General features: G+C 30.9%; 2 protein-coding genes across 13 annotated transcripts; one reads left to right on the top strand and one right to left on the bottom strand.

The window, feature by feature from the left end:
• The first annotated feature begins 56 nt into the window (after positions 1–56).
• On the top strand, positions 57–7,050 carry LOC114276315 (purple acid phosphatase 8). The gene is made up of 7 exons (XM_028218094.2): positions 57–409; positions 3,101–3,257; positions 4,771–4,878; positions 5,043–5,164; positions 5,840–5,968; positions 6,481–6,548; positions 6,671–7,050. The coding sequence occupies exons 1-7, from the start codon at positions 107–109 to the stop codon at positions 6,882–6,884; spliced, it is 1,101 nt and encodes a 366-aa protein (XP_028073895.2). The 5' UTR covers positions 57–106; the 3' UTR covers positions 6,885–7,050.
• A 1,516-nt stretch (positions 7,051–8,566) lies between these two features.
• On the bottom strand, positions 8,567–15,859 carry LOC114276316 (2-oxoglutarate (2OG) and Fe(II)-dependent oxygenase superfamily protein). 12 transcript variants are annotated; one of them, XM_028218096.2, is made up of 8 exons: positions 15,637–15,859; positions 15,428–15,554; positions 15,242–15,317; positions 14,631–14,703; positions 13,972–14,067; positions 11,030–11,080; positions 9,471–9,857; positions 8,567–8,969 (listed from the first exon to the last, which is right to left on the bottom strand). In XM_028218096.2, the coding sequence occupies exons 1-8, from the start codon at positions 15,697–15,699 to the stop codon at positions 8,628–8,630; spliced, it is 1,215 nt and encodes a 404-aa protein (XP_028073897.2). In that variant the 5' UTR covers positions 15,700–15,859; the 3' UTR covers positions 8,567–8,627. The 12 variants fall into 12 exon arrangements, with proteins under 12 accessions (XP_028073897.2, XP_028073898.2, XP_028073896.2 ...); XM_028218097.2 differs by having other exon boundaries at positions 14,631–14,694; positions 15,637–15,803; XM_028218095.2 differs by having other exon boundaries at positions 14,631–14,733; positions 15,637–15,803.
• Between the last annotated feature and the right edge of the window lie 3,386 nt (positions 15,860–19,245).

The raw sequence follows: 19,245 nt of genomic DNA on the forward strand, positions 1-19,245 counted from the left end.
TTAAAAAATATCATTATCACATCAATCAATTCAATAGAGTCTTTTTATTTGAATATGTTTGTTTTTTAATCAAATATGTTGTAATGTGCACCACCCTTTAATTTATATGTACAAACAAGGCTTCCTATATGTAGCTTTGCTACCCCCGTACATTCTCACACCCACCCACCTCTTAGTTTTTGTTCAAAAAGTCATAGTTGCTCTGTTGTTGATTAGCAACAAAAACATGTCTCTCTCTCATCATCTGAAACTCACAGTTACTCTTTTTGGGCTGTGTTTGGCAAGTGTTGCCATAGCCGATCTTCAGAGGTTCGAACACCCCACGAAAGCCGATGGATCGCTGAGTGTTATGGTGATAGGAGACTGGGGAAGAAGAGGAACTCACAACCAATCTGAAATTGCCCTTCAGGTTTTCTTTCTTTTTCATACTTTCTTTAATTTTTTTATATTATCATCTTCAAAGTAAAGTATCTAAACACTTTTTGATGATCATATATATATATATATAGAAAAGATTTGATGTTGCATTCTGCTTTTTGTCTTTGATGGTTGTTATTATATGTATTAGTTATATATAACAATTATCAATGAAAATCTCTTTGACTGATTTTTTTTATTTTATACATTATTATAACTACGTATACTATATATATATATATATATATGAGAAACTCTAATTGTGTGTTTGATCGGGGGATTTGAGAAAGGTTTTAGAAAGAAAAATGAAAAATGTATGTAAAATGTGAATAAAATATATTTAAATTTCACATAATTTCACATACTTTTTTTCTTTTCCTTTCCAAATTCCTTCCCAAATCCTCCAACCAAACACAGCATAAAGGTGTGTACATATGCATCGGTTAAATACTTTTTTGTGGTATATGTTATGTATTTTTGTGATAGATTATGTAATTTTTTTTTACAATTATGACAATTTGTGATTCTTACGTATTTTATGATAATGTTACATATTTTTGTATAATGGTATATATTTTTTTTATCTAAATATTTTCTAATCAAAAAATGTATAACATTACTACAAAATTGTGTAATATTACTAAAAAAATGTTTAATTTTATTTTTAAATTATAAATTATTGTAATTTTATCAAAAAAAATACATAATAAAAATGTATAACGTTTTAAGAGGGGTGTATCATAACATACTATATATATATATATATGTTGGCCTGTTGTAATTGAATTGTTAGGTTGTTAATGATGTTTGTCCACATCTCTGTCCAATATGGACTTGGGCGCATGTTAGCGGGTTGTTTGTTGCAGCTATTTGTATCTTCTTTTTATTGTGAGAGTATGTTTCAGATTGTTTAATGTATTTTCTTATAATTTACGAGACAAAAATAACTTTAAAAAATTGATTATCGAGGAGGTAGTTGATGAGTGCTTTTGACTTTTACTTATAATTATGAGTTTTTAACTTATAATCTGTTAATTGAAGCATTATATTATAAGATCATTTTACAATGCACACTCCAAAATACCATATGGAACTTACGATGTCATAACAAATTTATTTTTGAGTCATGACTAAAGAAACACAATAAATCATAATTAAATATTATTTTAGGCATAACTAAATATATTTTTTTATTATAATCAAAATAATAATTATAATAAGTCATAATTAATATTGCAATACTAAGTCATGATCCAAAGATTACAGATGTTATAACACAATATATATTTTAAAATTAAGCCCTTCGGTTCTGCTAAAATTATTTAATTCCATGAATTGAAAAGGACAAAAAAACAAAAAAACAAAAAAAAATCACGGAATTCTTGTGGAACTTTAAAAAGTAAATGCCTTATCGCTAAGATGCCTCATTTAGGTAGATGCCTGAGCACTAAGATGCCTCATTTAGCCTTTCAAAATTTGAAATTAGGTAGATGCCCTAGTGCTAAGATGCCTCATTTAGATTAGATAAATGCCTTGGCGCTAAGATGACTCATTTAAAATCATGTAGTTTATTTTGGTGAAATGCCAAAGACGTCAAATATATATATATATATATATATATAAAACATTATGTAGATTTTTTTTATTTTTAGATTCCTAAGATTATTGGTTTATTTTGGTGAGATGAAAATAGACAATTCTACAAACACAAATTATGATATGAGTCATGAATTTATTTATTTATTTTTATTATGAGTATATTTTATTTTTAAAACAATGTTATATATAATTACATTTCTTACGTCATTATTGAAAGCATTTTCATAAATTCTACCTATCTCTTCATATATCACTTATTTGTTTACTTATCTATCTATATCATCACCACCACCCATCGTCAACCACTTCCGGTGCTTTTTTTGACCAATTTTTTTGGAGCCAGCAACTATTATGATGTCCGATAACAATAAGTAAAAATAGAAAAAATTATCCTTCATCAATCATATCCTTACCATCAAAAGAAAAAGTTGATTGGGAGACTCTGCAACTTGTGGAACATATACACAAGGGGAGACTGCAACTTGTGGAACATATACACAAGGAACATGGGCATCATATCCACTTAACTGATCATTATGGGACACTACTTCATGCTTTTTAACATATCCAAAATACTTGATTTACCTTTTATTGAAGGGGCATAAAGGGAAATACACATTTGTGATTTTTGGGAATTTTTTTATACCAATGATGTTGTCCATGTCTGTAGCTATTATGGACTTTGAGCGCATGTGGTGGTGACCCATGTATGGGGCTCATCATGTGCACACCTTTTCATTAGAGGCTTTTATTCACACATTCAGATTGTGTGAAGAATAATTTTTTAATGGGTGAAAATTATTATACATTTCCACCATAAAAGTGAGCAATTAAGAAACGTAAAATCATTTATTTATTGGATTTCTTTGGTAAACAATTCCTTTGGTGCTAACAAAAAAAGCTAATTCTCTAATCATACCTTGGTTATTTCACTGATTTTTTTTATGGGTGTCATTATTGAAAAAACCACGAAGTCGATCGATCCGAATTAAATTTGTCTCGCAACAACAAATTAAGAATTTTTTTTTTTTTTTTTGGAAAATTATTTGGACCGAAATCTAATCTTTTAATGGACATTTCGCAGATGGGAAAAACAGCAGAGAAGTTGGACACAGATTTTATAATTTCAACAGGTGATAACTTTTACGAAGATGGATTGACAGATGTACATGATGCAGCTTTTGATGAGTCATTTACCAATATTTACACTGCCCCAAGCTTGCAAAAACAGTGGTACGCAGGTGATATTCAAGCTTCAAACTAATACTATTATTATTGCAAATATTTGTATCATATTATTTTTTGTGTTGAATAATAAGAATTATAAATGGGTTTCTCTAATCTCAATTTATTAAACTACTGTATTTTTTTTTTAATTATTGTTCTTAAATTAATAGGAAAATGATATATAGGGACGGAACAAGGATTTCATCACCGTAGGGGCCAAAAGACAAATAAAAAAATTTCACCATATACATATGCACGCATGTATGTACAATATAATATATAAATTATGTATATATACAAAAAAAAAATTCAAATACCATAGAAACAATTTTTAATAGGATGAAGTTTTTTTGGTGCAAAATAAAGAGAGAGTTCAAGATAGGAGAAAAATGATATATATATTTTTTATACTGGGGGGCCATTTTATGTATAAAATGATATATATTTTTAAAATGCTATGACAAATCATATTTTTTACAGAAATAGGATGGTCATGGCCCCCTATAGTTTTCTCTTAATTCCGTCCCTGATGATATATGTCGTCGGATGTATTTCATTAGTTTTTTTTTTTTATTGATTGTTTTTTTTATTTATTCTAAATATAGATCTATACAATAGACCATCTATGTACATGTAAGACCAACCGTAACTAAAAATAATGGACCCTATACATACTGTAAGTATTGGACACTGAATATCCAAATTTAGAGTAAGGATATTTTTAATATTTTTGCACATGTGACTTATTGTCCTAATTGATAATTGAGACGAGACGGCTATCATGGTAATCTCTGATAAACTTTTTAATCATAATGAAAACGACAATAGCCATCAATATAGCCCTATTCCCGAAGTGAATCAAGTAATAAATCTTGTATTCTCTTTGTGTAAGGGTATTTTAGCCTATTTTGAAAAATAGATTAAAGGCTAATTTTTTAGGTTTTTTTTAGCTTTTTTTTAAAAAACGTACAAAAAAGTAGAGAAGCGGTGATTTAAAAAAGTAAAAAAGTTGACTTTTAATAGTGTTGGCAAAATAAGCCTTTATTATTCTTTCGTGTCTCACCAGTTCTAATTAAGTGTTGTGATTTCCTAATATATACATGACATTTATAATGTGAATCAACACACCAAATATAAAATGGTAGTGCTACATGCATCAATTAGTGTACTAATACTAGTTATGACATTATTATAAATCTCACTCATTATACAAATTACAAATACTAAAAACCTCTTAAATTACGCCACATCATCAATTGATACACTAATTAGTGTATTAATTAGTGTATATAGCATTAGTGTAAAACTCGTCTAATGATACATAACAACCCTTAATATTGTATGAAAAGTCTAGGACACAAAATTGATCAAAAAATCAAACAAATATTTGCACATGAAGTGAGTCCTACATTTTGGTGAGTCTTGCATACGTGCGAGAAGATTGTGTTCAATTTTGTATTTAATTTCCATACAATAGAAGAACTAATATTGTATATGTTTGTTTTTTTCTCTTGGTTTGTGTTGCAGTGTTGGGCAACCATGACTATAGAGGTAATGCCTTAGCACAACTGAGTCCTGTCCTTACGAAGAGGGATAGCAGATGGCTTTGCATGAGATCTTTTATTCTCAATGCAGGTAATTAAAAAGTAACTCAGACCCATTTAATTTTGAACTCTCTTGTTTTATTCCTGTATAAATAAATAAAATAAGCATGCGATTTCTCTGATTGCGTTTGACATATAGTATACCTCTCATATTTTCCATGCCATTTTATTTTTTTCCTCGTTCGTGTTGAGCAGAAATTGTAGAATTTTTCTTCGTGGATACAACTCCATTCCGAGATAAATACTTTCAAGAAGACCATACTTATGACTGGCGGGGTGTGCTTCCCCGGAAGGATTATCTCTCAAATCTCTTGACGGTAAAACCTCATTTGGCACAGCCTTCAACCACAAATTTTTTTTTTTGAAGTTAAAAAGGCCTTAAATAGTTTGGCATGTTTAAAAAGCTAGCATTGGGGGTTTTCACACACTCAAAGATGATGAAAGGTAAGATGCCAATTTTATTGGATATCAAATGAGCATTTCACTCATTCTTCAAAGATAGTGAAGGGTAAGATAGTAATTTTGCAATAAAAAAAAATTAGAAAACTAGTTATGTTACAAAACGTTTTGGACATGAGACTTTTTCTATTAGTAATGATTGAGACCCCCACTCTCATAAGACTCTCACAAGACCTCACAAATAATCACTCATAATGTAGATCTCACATATACATGAATGGATCCTACACATGGAGGGCCAGAATCACTTTGGGGGTAGGGGGTCATCCCAAAGGGGTCCCAAACATTTTCCTTTTTCTATTCACATTTTCAAGGTTAAAATAGCTACTTTTGAGTTAGTGTCAAACAAGCCGTTCAAATTCACTCATTAAATTTCTTAGCCTAACAAAAAAGATCTCTTTTCTTTAAATTTGCAAAACATTTGTGAGAGGAAGAAACTAACAAAAATTAGGTAGAAAATATACTAAAGGTTTAATTTGAGATAAATAACTTTTAATAAGCTTCATTTTATTTTATTTTATTTTGAATTTTAGGATGTGGATTCAGCATTAAGGGAATCAATTGCCACGTGGAAAATAATGGTTGGGCACCATACTCTGAGAAGTGCTGGAATTCATGGAGACACCATTGAGCTTGTTGCCAAACTTCTCCCAATACTTCAGGTACATTACATTACATTTTTGTTTAAATGCTAAAAGTTAAGAGTAATACAACATATATATTAAAAGATTTTTTTTATTAGATTTTCTTATCACCCCATACAAAGATATGAAATCCACATTAATAAATACAAGTGAAATCTACGTCTGCCTAGTTGTAATTTTTTGAAAGAGAAAAAAAAAATTAAAAATTAAAAAAGTTGTTTTTGGAAAAAATTAATAAAACAACCCACTTTCTGTGAAACACAATAAATTATTTTTGAATTTTTTAAAATTGTTTTCACAATAGAAAAATGAGTTTTTTTTTTATATCAAATTTTAAATATTTTTTGTTTCCAAAATCAGACAAAAAATTCGTTTATATAGTATTTTCCAAAATTATAATACACCAAACAATAAAATTTTCAATCTTTTCTGGCTAGAAATTATGATTGATCCAACCTACAATGTTTACTAACCTAATTAAGCCATTTCTTTTTCTTTTTTTTTTTTGTCTTTTTCCTTTTTTTTTACAGGCTAACAATGTTGATCTTTACATAAATGGGCATGACCATTGCTTGGAACACATCAGTAGTCCTGACAGGTAATTTGATTTACTAATATCAAACAATATCATGGGATACAATTAAATTTTCTAAAAACAATAAAATTGACTAATTCAATGGAATAAATACTAATTAAATTGTTTCTTTTTATTTTTTCTAGTCCACTTCAGTTTCTGACTAGCGGCGGTGGATCAAAGGCATGGAGGGGCAATGTTAAAGGGTGGAATCCAAAGGAAATGAAGTTTTATTACGATGGACAAGGCTTTATGACATTGCAAATTACTCAAAACGAAGTTGGTGTCCAGTTCTATGATATTGTTGGCAATGTTTTGCACAAATGGAGCGTGACAAAGTCGGTTTACGCATCTATTTAGAGAGTTTAATTTACATGGAGGGGCTCTTAAGTGGCAGTTCATCGCGATGGTCTTAGTTATATATGTTGTCAAATATGAAGATTAGTAATGGGGAATTTGTAACCGAATCATATTGTTATTTTTAATTATGTGTTGATAAGTTTGTTTTATTGAAAGTAAGCAAAAATTTGAATTATCGAAAAGAGAAAACCCAAAATAAAAATCAATCAACTAATGGTGAGATGATAGGAAGAGAGAAGATTATGACTCTTGTTTGTTTAAAAATCAATCAACTCTTGTTTGTTTAAAACAGGAATTAAGAAGCCACTAGGTGAAAGATCAGAGAAATTCTTATTGAAATCAAGAATCTTCAAACTTTTATGATTTAAGAATTTTCAAAAGTTTTTACAGAGTGTAGATCTGCACTTCTACAGTGTAGATATGTAGGAATAGGAATTTTGTGATATTCTCTTCGTTTTTTATATAAATTTTGGTTTGTCCTCAACAGTTTCTTTGTTATTGTGGATTTTTTGAGCTTCAGTTTTTGGTGCAGTGGTGATAGTGGTGGAGTTCAAGCGGCGGCAGCAGACATCTTCGATGACAGGGAGGGTATGATTGTATTCGTGAGGCTGGCCTTCCATCCATAGAATGGAGCCTAGGCCACATTTGCGAGTAGATCTGTAGTCTTCTCAAACTACCGTTGTGTTTTGAGCCTTTTTGTAGTTTATAATAGGTTTTCTTTTCTTTTGTTGTTCTTATACTATGTTTTTCTTTTAATAAATTGCCTGTTTTTTTGCTTTTAAAAAAAAATATAAATTTTGATTGATTTAAAACAATGAAACAATTTTATGTGTAATCAATGCACTTTTTTAATATAGGACTCATATTTGTGGATTAATCAAACTATATATTCTTACACTTTCTCAATCTTAAATGTGTGAATAAAATCATTTTCAACTCGAACTCAAATACTTTCCCCCAATAAATAAACATCTTGACTATCAAAATGTTAACATCGAATTGAAATATGAGAATATGCCAAAGTGATTGAATTGTGAAGTGGAGAGGAGTGGAATCAAGAGTTTGGTACTTCCTTTGACAACAGAAGTGAAAAATAGAATGCACCACAGGTTTAGAATATCTTTTCTTTTATTTATTATTATTATTATTGTTGTTGTTGTTGTTGTTATTATTATTGTAATTTCTCTTTGCTTTTTATTTGCCTTAGGTATAACTTTATGCACAGCATATTCGATTATGCGCGCTTTTATTAAAGTTGCATTCAAGGGACCTCTGCAATTGTGTGGGGCTTTTGAAATACGGCCTCAATTTGGGATTAAAAGACAACAATTTTATGAAAACAAAAACAAAAACAAAAACAAAAAGTTGATAGTTACAAAGAGAGAATTCATATATATATATATATATATACACACACACTAACACAACTTCATAAAGACCGAAAGCAATTTTAGCTTTTCAAAAAATCTTTAAAAAAATGCATCTAAAAACCAACTTCAAAATATTAACCTTTCTTAGTTTTAAGCAGTGGAGCGGGAGAAACAACATTTGTTTTGAAAAGCACAAGCACGATACTTCCTGCATTAGACTAGCAAGAGAAGCCGTGTTTGTAAACTTTGTAGCATGGAAACATGGGAGAGATTGCAAGAGAAAGAGCAATGGACAATTCTTACTATAACCTGTTGACTAACATGGGGATTGAATACCCAAAAATTTATATTTGAAACATGAAATGTATGTGTATTAAGTTTCAGTTCCTTCCTCAAGACCCAATGATGGAACACAAAATATAGATTGATGTGTTTTCCAGTATGGTAAGCTCATAAGCATTTCTTTACCTAGTGTATTACAATAAGCTTCCCATGCAGCAACTGCAGCAGAAAAACCAGCCCAATTGAAGCGATGTTGCTCGCACTTTTCACAGGTCCTGAAAAGTGTCTCCGCCAATTGTTCATCTTTCAGGAATGCACATTTCAGTCTGTTAACTTCTTCCCTCTGTGATTGGGATAATGGTAACATGTTTATTTTCTTTTCATGTTCAAATGTTTGCAACTCGGAGGACTTCCAACAGTAGAATTGAACAGCCTGTTTTAGAACAAGAAACAAAATCAGTAATGAGACACTACATCTATTCATTAGAGACCCGAAGTATTCAATTGGAGGTCCCAACAGCTATTTAATTGGACCCATATGAAATATCCAAAATCACATTTTAAGACTAATTTCTGCAACTTTGAGCAACCAAGAGGACCCAATTCCACAAGTTATAGGGCTCCAAGCAAGCCCTAAAAAGGAAGAGAAACAGAAGTACAAGAAAATACCCAAATCCATGCATTGCTAAATTCTAAATGTTATGTGCTATGGCCCTCGTAACAAATTCCATTAACTCATTCTACAATGAGCTGGAGGAAACAAATAAGACCATGCATGGTAGAGAGGAGCGAACGAAGAATGACAATGTCATTTTATAGCTCTCATGTAATCCCTTTCATTTTGGGGTTTTCAAGTTGAGATAGGATTTTGCTTATACATGATTTAGCTCTTCAAATCAACAAAGTTTAGGTCAAGTAACAGCGAAAAGATTACCTGAAGAACATGTAAAATGTTGACAAATTCCACATCAAGTAACTCTTCTCCCCTTGTTAGTCTCAATGGCTCCATCAGTGTTTCTGAGAAGTCGTTAGATGTATCTAATGCTGACAAACAACTCTTATCTTGAGGAAAACAAAGATCGTATCCAAGAGCATGTATTCTTGCAAAGCATATGTCACATCCTGACTCATAAGTTGAAGCTTGTTCTGGAGGAAACCAGTACATTTTAGTTGACGCTGGAAGAGGTAGAAACAAATGAGATTCATGAATAGAACGATGTAATTGGCTTTGGGAAAGAAAGGAAATGAGTTTAGCATCCTCATCATGGGACCCATCACGGCTAAACCACAGTGTTAGTGTAAGCCTCTCTCCATCTGTAATCTGTTCCCAAAAAAAAATATGAATAATTCAAAATAATGTCTAGTAGACAGATCTACTGTTTTACAAACAGGACTACTCGTAAGTATGTAATGCACTTCTCAAAGATACAACTAAAGTCAATATGCCTTGCAAACAGGTAAGTTTCTTTGAGTGCCCTTCATTAACAAAGTGAATTCTATATAATGTTCCCAACAATAAAAGACAAAATGTTTGCCACACAGCAGTGTCCCAAAAACAAAACCAGACAAGATGATTTAACCAGAAAAACTGGGAATTGGTCAAGGAAAGAAAGATGTTAGAGTGCAGAGAAAAAGGAGATTAAATATTATGTGGGTGGTTAGATCAATAACCAAATTTGTTATTCACCCAAAACAATAGCCACATTTGTTTGTGATGGGGAGCTGAATTTAATGTTAGTGGTAGGAGTTAAAAGTATTGTCAATAGTGGCAAATTTCAGTTAAGATGGTGAGCTTAACATGAGAGAGAGGGAGAGAGTAAATGGCGAGTTTACAGAGAGAAAAGTGAATTCTTGTCTATATCAATTGGTTTTAATTTTAATTATTTCGTTTTTATTCAGTAAATTATGTCTTCTCACTAGATCCATAATGGCACGTGACTGAAGTCTAATGGGAGGGAATCTGCCAATTTCTTTTCCTGGTTAAGGGGGAAATAATGAGTTTTTAGAAACCCAAGGAGGAATTATTGTTCGAAACTTGAGGGGTTGTTTTTGTTTCTTACCTTAGTAATGCATTATGTAAATACAAAGACTTAAGTGCATAGGTAGTTCAGTGTTCTAAATGTTGTAACCCTTTCCTAAATTTCTTGAAATGAAGTTCTTATTTCTTAGTCACTAGACTGGTATTTCATGATGGATACAATATTTATTTTTAATTTTTTTCCTCATAAGAACTATCTAAGAAAAGAAATAGGGAAAAAAAAAAATTCAGAGACAAATATTTGAATGAAAGTGTTCCACATTTCAAATGTGTTTTCCAGTACATAAATCTCCATAGCAGTTGTGATATCTAGAACAAGGTACCCCGCATTTCATTTTTCATCAGTTTTTCTCATGCTTCAGCTTTTGTTCCAGCAGAAAGTTATCCGATTACCACAGCCAAAGAAAAGGAACATAACTTAAAATTCAGAGAGAGAGAGAGAACTTGAGAGCTACCTCATCAACAGAGTGTATATTTCTGCTGTCAGCTGTGTACATCACAACATCCTAACAAGACGCCAAATGAATGAGTAATAATGAAATAAACCTAAAACCATAAAAAACTAAAAAACTACTCTTTCCTTTTAACATATTTAGATTTAAGGCAGTGCCAACTGATCTCATGAAGCGAATGATTTAGTTTTGATTCATTTTCCCAAGAATATAAGAATGGCAACTGAGTTATATACATTATACATAAGGCTGCAAATGAACCGAGCCAATCTAAGCTGATCTTTAAGGTGTTTGGGTTGGGCTCAATGATGTTAAGAGTGTGACGAACCAAACATTGTCCGCTCCCGTTCATGTGACGATCCAAACTTCGTTAGGTTCCAAATTCTGCAAACCACAGGATCTAGAAGGGAAGAGGCCCTCCCTACTTCAATGGAAAGGAGGGATCCAAGGTTTTAAAAAGCGGCCGCAACCGTTACGTAACGCCGTTACGTAACGGTTTTGGCGGTTACCGCCACCCATTACGGCCGTTTTTGCAGTGTGATTGAGATTCACAGGTGTGTCGGCCGTAACGGCTGCCGTAGCAGTCGTAACGGTGCCGTAACGGCGCCGTAACGGCCTGATACACACCGTTACGTAACGGTTCCAAACAGTTTCTTTCGAAAAAACACAAAAAAAAGCTGAAAATAGAGGAAGAGGGATAGAGAGAAGAAGGAAGATAAAGAGAGAAAATGGAGGAGCAAGAGATAGAGAGAGAGAAGAGGGAAGATGAAGAACATGTTATTGATTTGTTGAAACTGTAAAACCTATACTATTCTATTCAGCTGCTATCACTAAACCATTTTGTTTGTGTGTGTCTATCTATATATTGTTTGAAAATAATAATACTAATAAGTGTGGTCATTATCTATTTGGCTTGGTTAAAATATGTATATATATATATATATATATTTAGGCTCTTATTTATTCTCTTACTTTTGTCATTGTTTATCTTATATATAATAGTTAGTGATTGATTTTTTGTATAATATAAAGCCATTAATTATTAAAATAAAATGTAAAAAACTCAATTTATAGTGATTTAAAAATATGAAATATATTGGATCATACTTAAAAATTTATAAAAATTGATCAATATTTATTTTTAACCCAATAAATATGATGATGGAAAAAAAATATGCGTATTGGTAAGTTTTTTCAAATTGTGCGAAAAATAAAAAAATTCACGGTTCCGGTTACCGCAACCGTTACACTACGGCCTTTATACCCCGCAACCGCAACCGCGTCACCGCCACCGTTACGGCAACCGCAACCGCTTTTCAGAACCTTGAGATCGCAATTTCACAGCCGCTCCTCTACAACTACCTTTCGCCCAACATGATCACAAACGAAAGACACAGAATTTCATAGATAGGAGGAAACAAAGCTTAGCTCGTTTATGAAATGAGCTCGGAAATCAAGATTGGACATAATTCATGTTAGCTGGGTTAGGGCCAGTATCCTGCCGTGGCGGAGATCTAGGTAGAGGCCAAGTCACAGTCAACTTGTGGCGCTTGGCGCTATACCCTTTAAAGGAATAAAGTTGCGCATTCACCACTACCTATGGGTTTTGATGAGATGGTAAGAGCTTGATCTTAACAGTTCATATAGTAAATAAATAATCCCGAACAAGATCAATACTAAGCTAAAGAAGGGGAAATGCTAAGGTCAAAATAGGAAAAAGTTCTATTTCAAAAAAAAATGTCTCAAATGAAGCATCTTCTTTCCCAAATGATGCTTACATGATAAAGGCAAAGAATAGATGGCAATGAAAACCACTTGGGCTTGACAGCAGAAGAACTCTGGCCAACTATGCTCAGATGGCCTAAAAAATCTCTCATTGTTATCCTCTTTTATATATTCTATAATTCTCTTACTTCTTTGTATATTTCAACTTCAACCGTCAAACAACACCTATTAATCATTGCTTTTAGAATTATTAATTTTTGAAACATTAAACACTAACAACTTCTAGTTAAGGGTGCAACTCAGGCAGATTCGGATAGGTTCAGAGGTTATCCAAGCCTAGCCTACGGTGTGCTAAGACCTGCTCAGACCCACCCAAACCCGAATTGTAACCTAAGGTTTCCTGCCCAAGCCCGACCTGAGTCAAACTCAAATTATCCAAGTTGTCCGAATTGCACATAAATTTCAATTTTGTTTTTTTGTTTTTTTTTAGCTAAATTTTTAATTTGTTAAAATTAAATTCTACTATTTACATTTTTTTTAGAAAATCATTAATAACATTAAAATAAATAATTTATATAATGTAAGAGAGATGCCGCTATGGTTGTTTTTACAATTTATGAGTGAGAATAAAAAAAATATAAGATTTTTGTGTAATGTTACTTATGTATATAATATATATTCAATATGATTTAACGATCTAAATTACTATAATATCATCTAATGGTTAATAATTCATATGTATATTAAATATTTATATATATATATATATATAATTCAGGCTTCAGGTTTCTCGGATTATTTGATGTCTTTACCAAAGCTCGTCTAAATTTAATTCGGACTTCTGAAACTTTTCTCAAGCCCGTACCGAATTCAAAAATATCTTGCACAAGCCTAAGAAAATTTGGGATGGGCTCGGGTTGAGCCCACCCGAGTTTACAAAATAGTCCGTTATTTTCTCTTATATATACATACATAATAATATGTATTTAATTGGCGTTGTGTCAATGTCTTGATTTATTTTTATTTTTTTAAATGTCACATCCGTATTGTGTCATATTTGCATCCCATTTACATCTATCTATGCTTCAAAGGATAGATTAATATTTAAGAATACTTACTTTCTAAATCATACAGTTAAAGCTTAAGTAATGCATTCAAATGTAAGAATATTTCATCTCCACAATATATATTAGAAAAGGCCAACTCATGAAACCACTTACACCAGCCACGGGCACAATAGTTGTCGGTTCCCAGTCTTGGAAGTGAAAAAGTCCACCTTTAAAATCCTTGCCATAACTATTCAGATAACAAACTGCCTTTGGCCCACCGAAACCAGAAAACAGTCAGGAGGGATAATTTATATATGCAGAGATGATACAGCTACCAGATATTCAATGAAACCATATTTGGACTGTTATTGTATTAGTATTTCAGAATTCCAACTTCAGTGCAATATTTGAATTTCTACCCTTCAATATTCATTACACCAAAAGATTTTTATACATGAACCAACCACATGGTGCAGAAATGTAATTATGTGTATAGTATTGGTTAAATGGGTGAAGAAACACTAGGAACACAACAAAAAAGCCAATGGCAATTGTGTTGAAACTTGAAATGGTTTAATAGGTCTCAGCCTCACAGGTTTGACATTCAGTTCATCTGCAACATTTGTTTTATTATAAAGATGGACAGCAATACTTAAATTCATCATTTCAACACTCATCAAGCATGCCTAGCCACTAACAAAAAGCAAACATATGAAAACTTAAAGTCATCATAAAAATCAGATAAAATTGGGGAAAAAATTATAGATTGAACATCCATGAATGTACGGATTTTAGGGAGATAAAATATGTTCAATAGAATGCATACACACCGCGAAGTCCCTTTGCTTCAGATAAGGTCTGTTATCATCACTGTGCCAGCCAATGCTTGCTCCTCTACTCCAGCTAACACCAATCATAGCAAATGGTAAAAGACTATAAAAACATAAAAATGTCATACAAAATTCTCCATTTGAAGTTTGAAGCACAAAACTTACAATTCAAATACTTAAATCATGCACTAGATCCAAAGACATTGAATGGCAACTCGAATGGATAACCAGAATGAATTTTTTAGGCCTTCTACAACTATAGAATAAGTTTTGTTCTATACTGACAAGAATTTCCATTTTTAACAGCTTAAAGAAAGATATATTAAATGAAGAAATGCTAGAGACCTGCAATTTTAGACCCATAAATTCATCACAATGATGTTGTGGCAATAGAGTTGCGCCTTCTGCTCTATAACAAATCAAAAGTGACACATATCATGCCACATCATTGGGTCAAATTGGGAAGCTTTTTGTGGGTCAAAAATATTTTTCCAAATAAATGAATCAGAATCACTATCTCAAAAATAAACTCATCAAAAAAAGAAAAGAAAAAAAAAAGATCATTTCAGAGTAAACACAAGCATTCAATTCAAACGGAAGAAGAAGCTGACCTGATCAAGCCAGTGAATTCAACAAAAAGCTCAAACTCACACCCAAAGAACTCCTCCACCTTCTCTTTCAACCTCTCTAAAAAAAATTCAAACAAAACAAAACATGAAAAAATCCCAAATACCCACTTTTTCTTTTTTCATTTTCTCCAACTTTCTCAGAAACCAAACAAGAAGAAAATCCGATACCACGGATGGGCACGAAAGGCATGATCAAGTGAGCGCAATTAGTGGCGATGAGATGAGAGAGAGTCGTGGAGAACACGTTTGCTCTGTACCCAACTGTGCCACAGCTCTTGTGTATGAACCCTAGCTCCTGCAACAACCCAATATCAATCAACTACAGATATAATATATATATATATGTATATGCATGTACATGTGCATGAATATGTTACCTTGCAGAGATCTAGAGAGAGAAAATCATGGATGATGAGACGGGGATGCTCTGGATTCGCCATTTTTACTTCGCGAAGCTCTCTGGTCCGTCACTTTTATTAGACCCGATTGAGGCGGGTCGGTCACGGGTGGGTCAATTGTATCTTCGACCCATTCCATTGCAGATGCCGCAATACGAGTGTGTTTCTAAATTCAGTTTTTTAAAACTGAATATTTTATTTTTCATATTTTTAAAATTTAAATTAATATTTTTATTTTTTTTTTGATACATCTTAATTAGATGTATCTAAATAATAAAATATTTATGAAATAATATTTAAAAAAATTAATAAATATACAAAAATATGAAAAAATATATTGAATTTTTTTTTTTGTATTTTTAATATTTAGTGAATTTTTTACAAATATTATACTTTTTAAGTGTATTCATGTAGGGTGTGTCTAAAAATTTTTTTAAAAAAGTTGCTTAAAATATTGAAAAAATTCATTAACAACAAAAAAAAAATAAAGAAAATAAAAAAGTAATTTTTTTTTAAAAAAAATGTTTTTTAGAAACCAAAACCAAATAAACTAAATCCTTTTAGGTTTTCGGGATTTACTTTTGAGAAAATCAAAAATATATATATTTTTTATTTTTATAATTTTTTTTTAACATTTTAAATAATTTTTTAAAGGGCTTTGCTTCAGACCCCAATGGGGGTCGAACCCCCAGTGACGTGGCACGCTGTCATTCGCTGAAAAAAAAAAAGTTTTTTTTTGGGCCAATCATGGGTCTACACACACGACCCCCCAGTGACCTCCACTGGGGGTCTTAGGCATTTTTCTTTTTTAAATTTTTAGATACACTTAAGGGTCCGTTTGACAAGTTGGTTTGTGGTTATTTTAGTCACAAAAGACAAAATAAGATATTTTAGCCGCAACAAACAAAACATCACATCTAACCCATAATCATTACACTGTTCTCTCACAAAAAAAGTCAAAAAAATCAAAAAATCTTTCCCAAACTAAACTTTTTAGCCCAAGCTAAAATAACTCAAAAAGTCAAAAAGTTAAAAAACGAACCAACTTCCCAAACGGAGGCTTAACAAAATACATTTAAAAAATATAATATTATTTAAAAAAAAATCTTTTAAAAATTAAATTCTAAATTTATTTAATGAATTGAATTAGATGGGATTATTATTCATAGAACATAATTATAGCAAAGAATTAACAAAATTTTATTATTTTATTGTTTAACCAATTATCTCTAATTTGTTATTTTGTATCACATTCCCTCTTGGGACTCAACAAATTAATTTTGATAGTTTGATTAACTTTTGTCAAACAATTAACTTTTGCATTTTCCATAATATATAAATATATATAGTGAGATTAACATTAATGAAAAACCACCGGAATATCTATACAAAATTTGTTACAAAAATGACGTGGCTGTGACATGTTTGTAAATAATAATAGCGATCTCAATGGATTTGTTTTAAAGTAAGGAGTAAATTATAAATACATCTTCTGAGGTTTGTTTAAAATATAAATTATTTCTTTAGTTTGAAAAATTACAAATACCCTCTTATTAGAATTTTTTATTTAATATAATTAACTAAAAAAGTGAAATTTATAATTGTTCTCCTATACAATAATAAAATTACCTAAACTATTAATTGAAACATATTTTTAACATAATTAAAAGCTATTAATTAATTTGATGATTTATTAATAAAATGGGTGATTTGTTATGAAATTAGAAACTTCAAAGGTGTAAAATGTAATTTTCAAAATCATAGGGGGATTCGTATTTAAATCAAATCTCGGGGATGTATTTGTAATTTACTCTTAAAGTAATAAGTTAACATTAAACCATATTAAATGCTTTAATGTTAATCTATCACTTAAAAAAAAAATCCCTTTAAAGATGGGTTTTTATGTACAAATATGACACAATCACATCATTATTGTAACAAATCCTAGATAAACATTCTGCTGTTTTAGCAATTTCCATAAAATGGAAGGTTGTTCTCTAATTACCAATCATGCATGCATGTTATTGACAGTGACTGAGTGGAATGAACAAATTCAAATTCTACCCTAAAATGCTTTTCTGATGCTTCTTTTTTCCGTTTTAGTCCATTATTATTACTGCTTTGTCCTGTTTGGTGAATTGTTAGAGTTGGTGGTTGGCGATGATGGGTGGTTGGTATGAGATGTATGAATTTGCTACATCAATTTTTGAGACAGAAATGACTACGAATTTTTTAAGACAGAAATGACTTGAAGCAGAATCTAGATAATTAAAAGAGAAATAATGAGAATAATATGAATAAAATATAAATTATTATTTTTTAAAATTTTTATTTAAATTTATGATTCAAACACAATCTAAAAAATTCAAACTTTTTTAATGCATGGTGTAAGGAGCTCTCCACCTAATGTAATTAGTTTTTAGTTGAATGCTCCTAATAATTTTATTATGGTATAAAAACTACATTTTATATGATATGTTGCGAGTCCAATCTCCACCTTAGTTCGTTTCTACTGTTCCTCATCTCTTTGTGCAAATAAGTGTTTAGAACTTTCGCCATTTTGAGAAAATGGTAAAAAGTAATTTTTTGACTTTTAACGGCTTTTGATTTTGTTAGATAAATGATTTGCGAAGTTGGTAAAAAGTTACTTTTGACTTTTTTGATTAATATTTGTTTATGATATCAAATAATAATAAAATGACCAAACTACCCCCATTTAATTTAAAATATTTATAACTTTACCCATATAACACATTTTAACCCATGAAGGGTAGAATTGTAATTTCACCATTGGTTAAAAACTAACTTCCCAAATGAAAAAAAAAACCAAAAAAAGTCAACTTTTGACTTTTGTTACAAACCAAAAAAAGTGACTAAAAACTATGTTCCCAAAAGAGGCCATCCAAAATTAACTAATATAATTTGAGCCTCTCCACCTAATATTAATTAGTTTTGGATTAGATATTCTATTAAAGATTTGTCCCATATTGTGCCTGTTTGGCAGAAATTATAATTAGTTTATTTCAGCTTTCAGCTTAATTTAAGCTATTTTGATGTGTTTGGTTTAGCTTATAGTTTTTTAGAAGTCAGAAATCAGCTTATTCTTTGAGTGGAACAGGAGATGCTTTAAGAATAAGTCAGAAATCAGCTTATGTTCATAGTTATAAGCTATAAGCTGTTTAGGCATAAGCTATAAGCACTTTTTCACAGCTCTACCAAACAGGGCTATTATTTCTTTATTATGTCACCCGTTAGAGTTTTATTTTGTTCACCAACCAATGAACAAAATTATTATTAGAGCAATGCTAGATATATAAAAATTCTACAAAACACTCACATCGGTATAAGACCCACACTAAGTGAGTGTTTGATAAAAAAATTAATAAAAATTTTAAGGTTTCTAACATTTTTCCTCAATTAATTTTCCCTTTTATCATTTTTTTTAATGATGCCATCAACCTTTTTCACTAGGTTTGATGCCACCACCTTATATGTCACCGAGCTATATATATGTATGTCATATATACAAAGATTTTTATTTTTTATTTTTTAATTTTACAAAAAAAAAAATATATTTTATTTTTTAAT

Source organism: Camellia sinensis, chromosome 11, assembly GCF_055761805.1.
Source record: "Camellia sinensis isolate YWXY chromosome 11, ASM5576180v1, whole genome shotgun sequence".
Taxonomy (NCBI): Eukaryota; Viridiplantae; Streptophyta; class Magnoliopsida; order Ericales; family Theaceae; genus Camellia; species Camellia sinensis.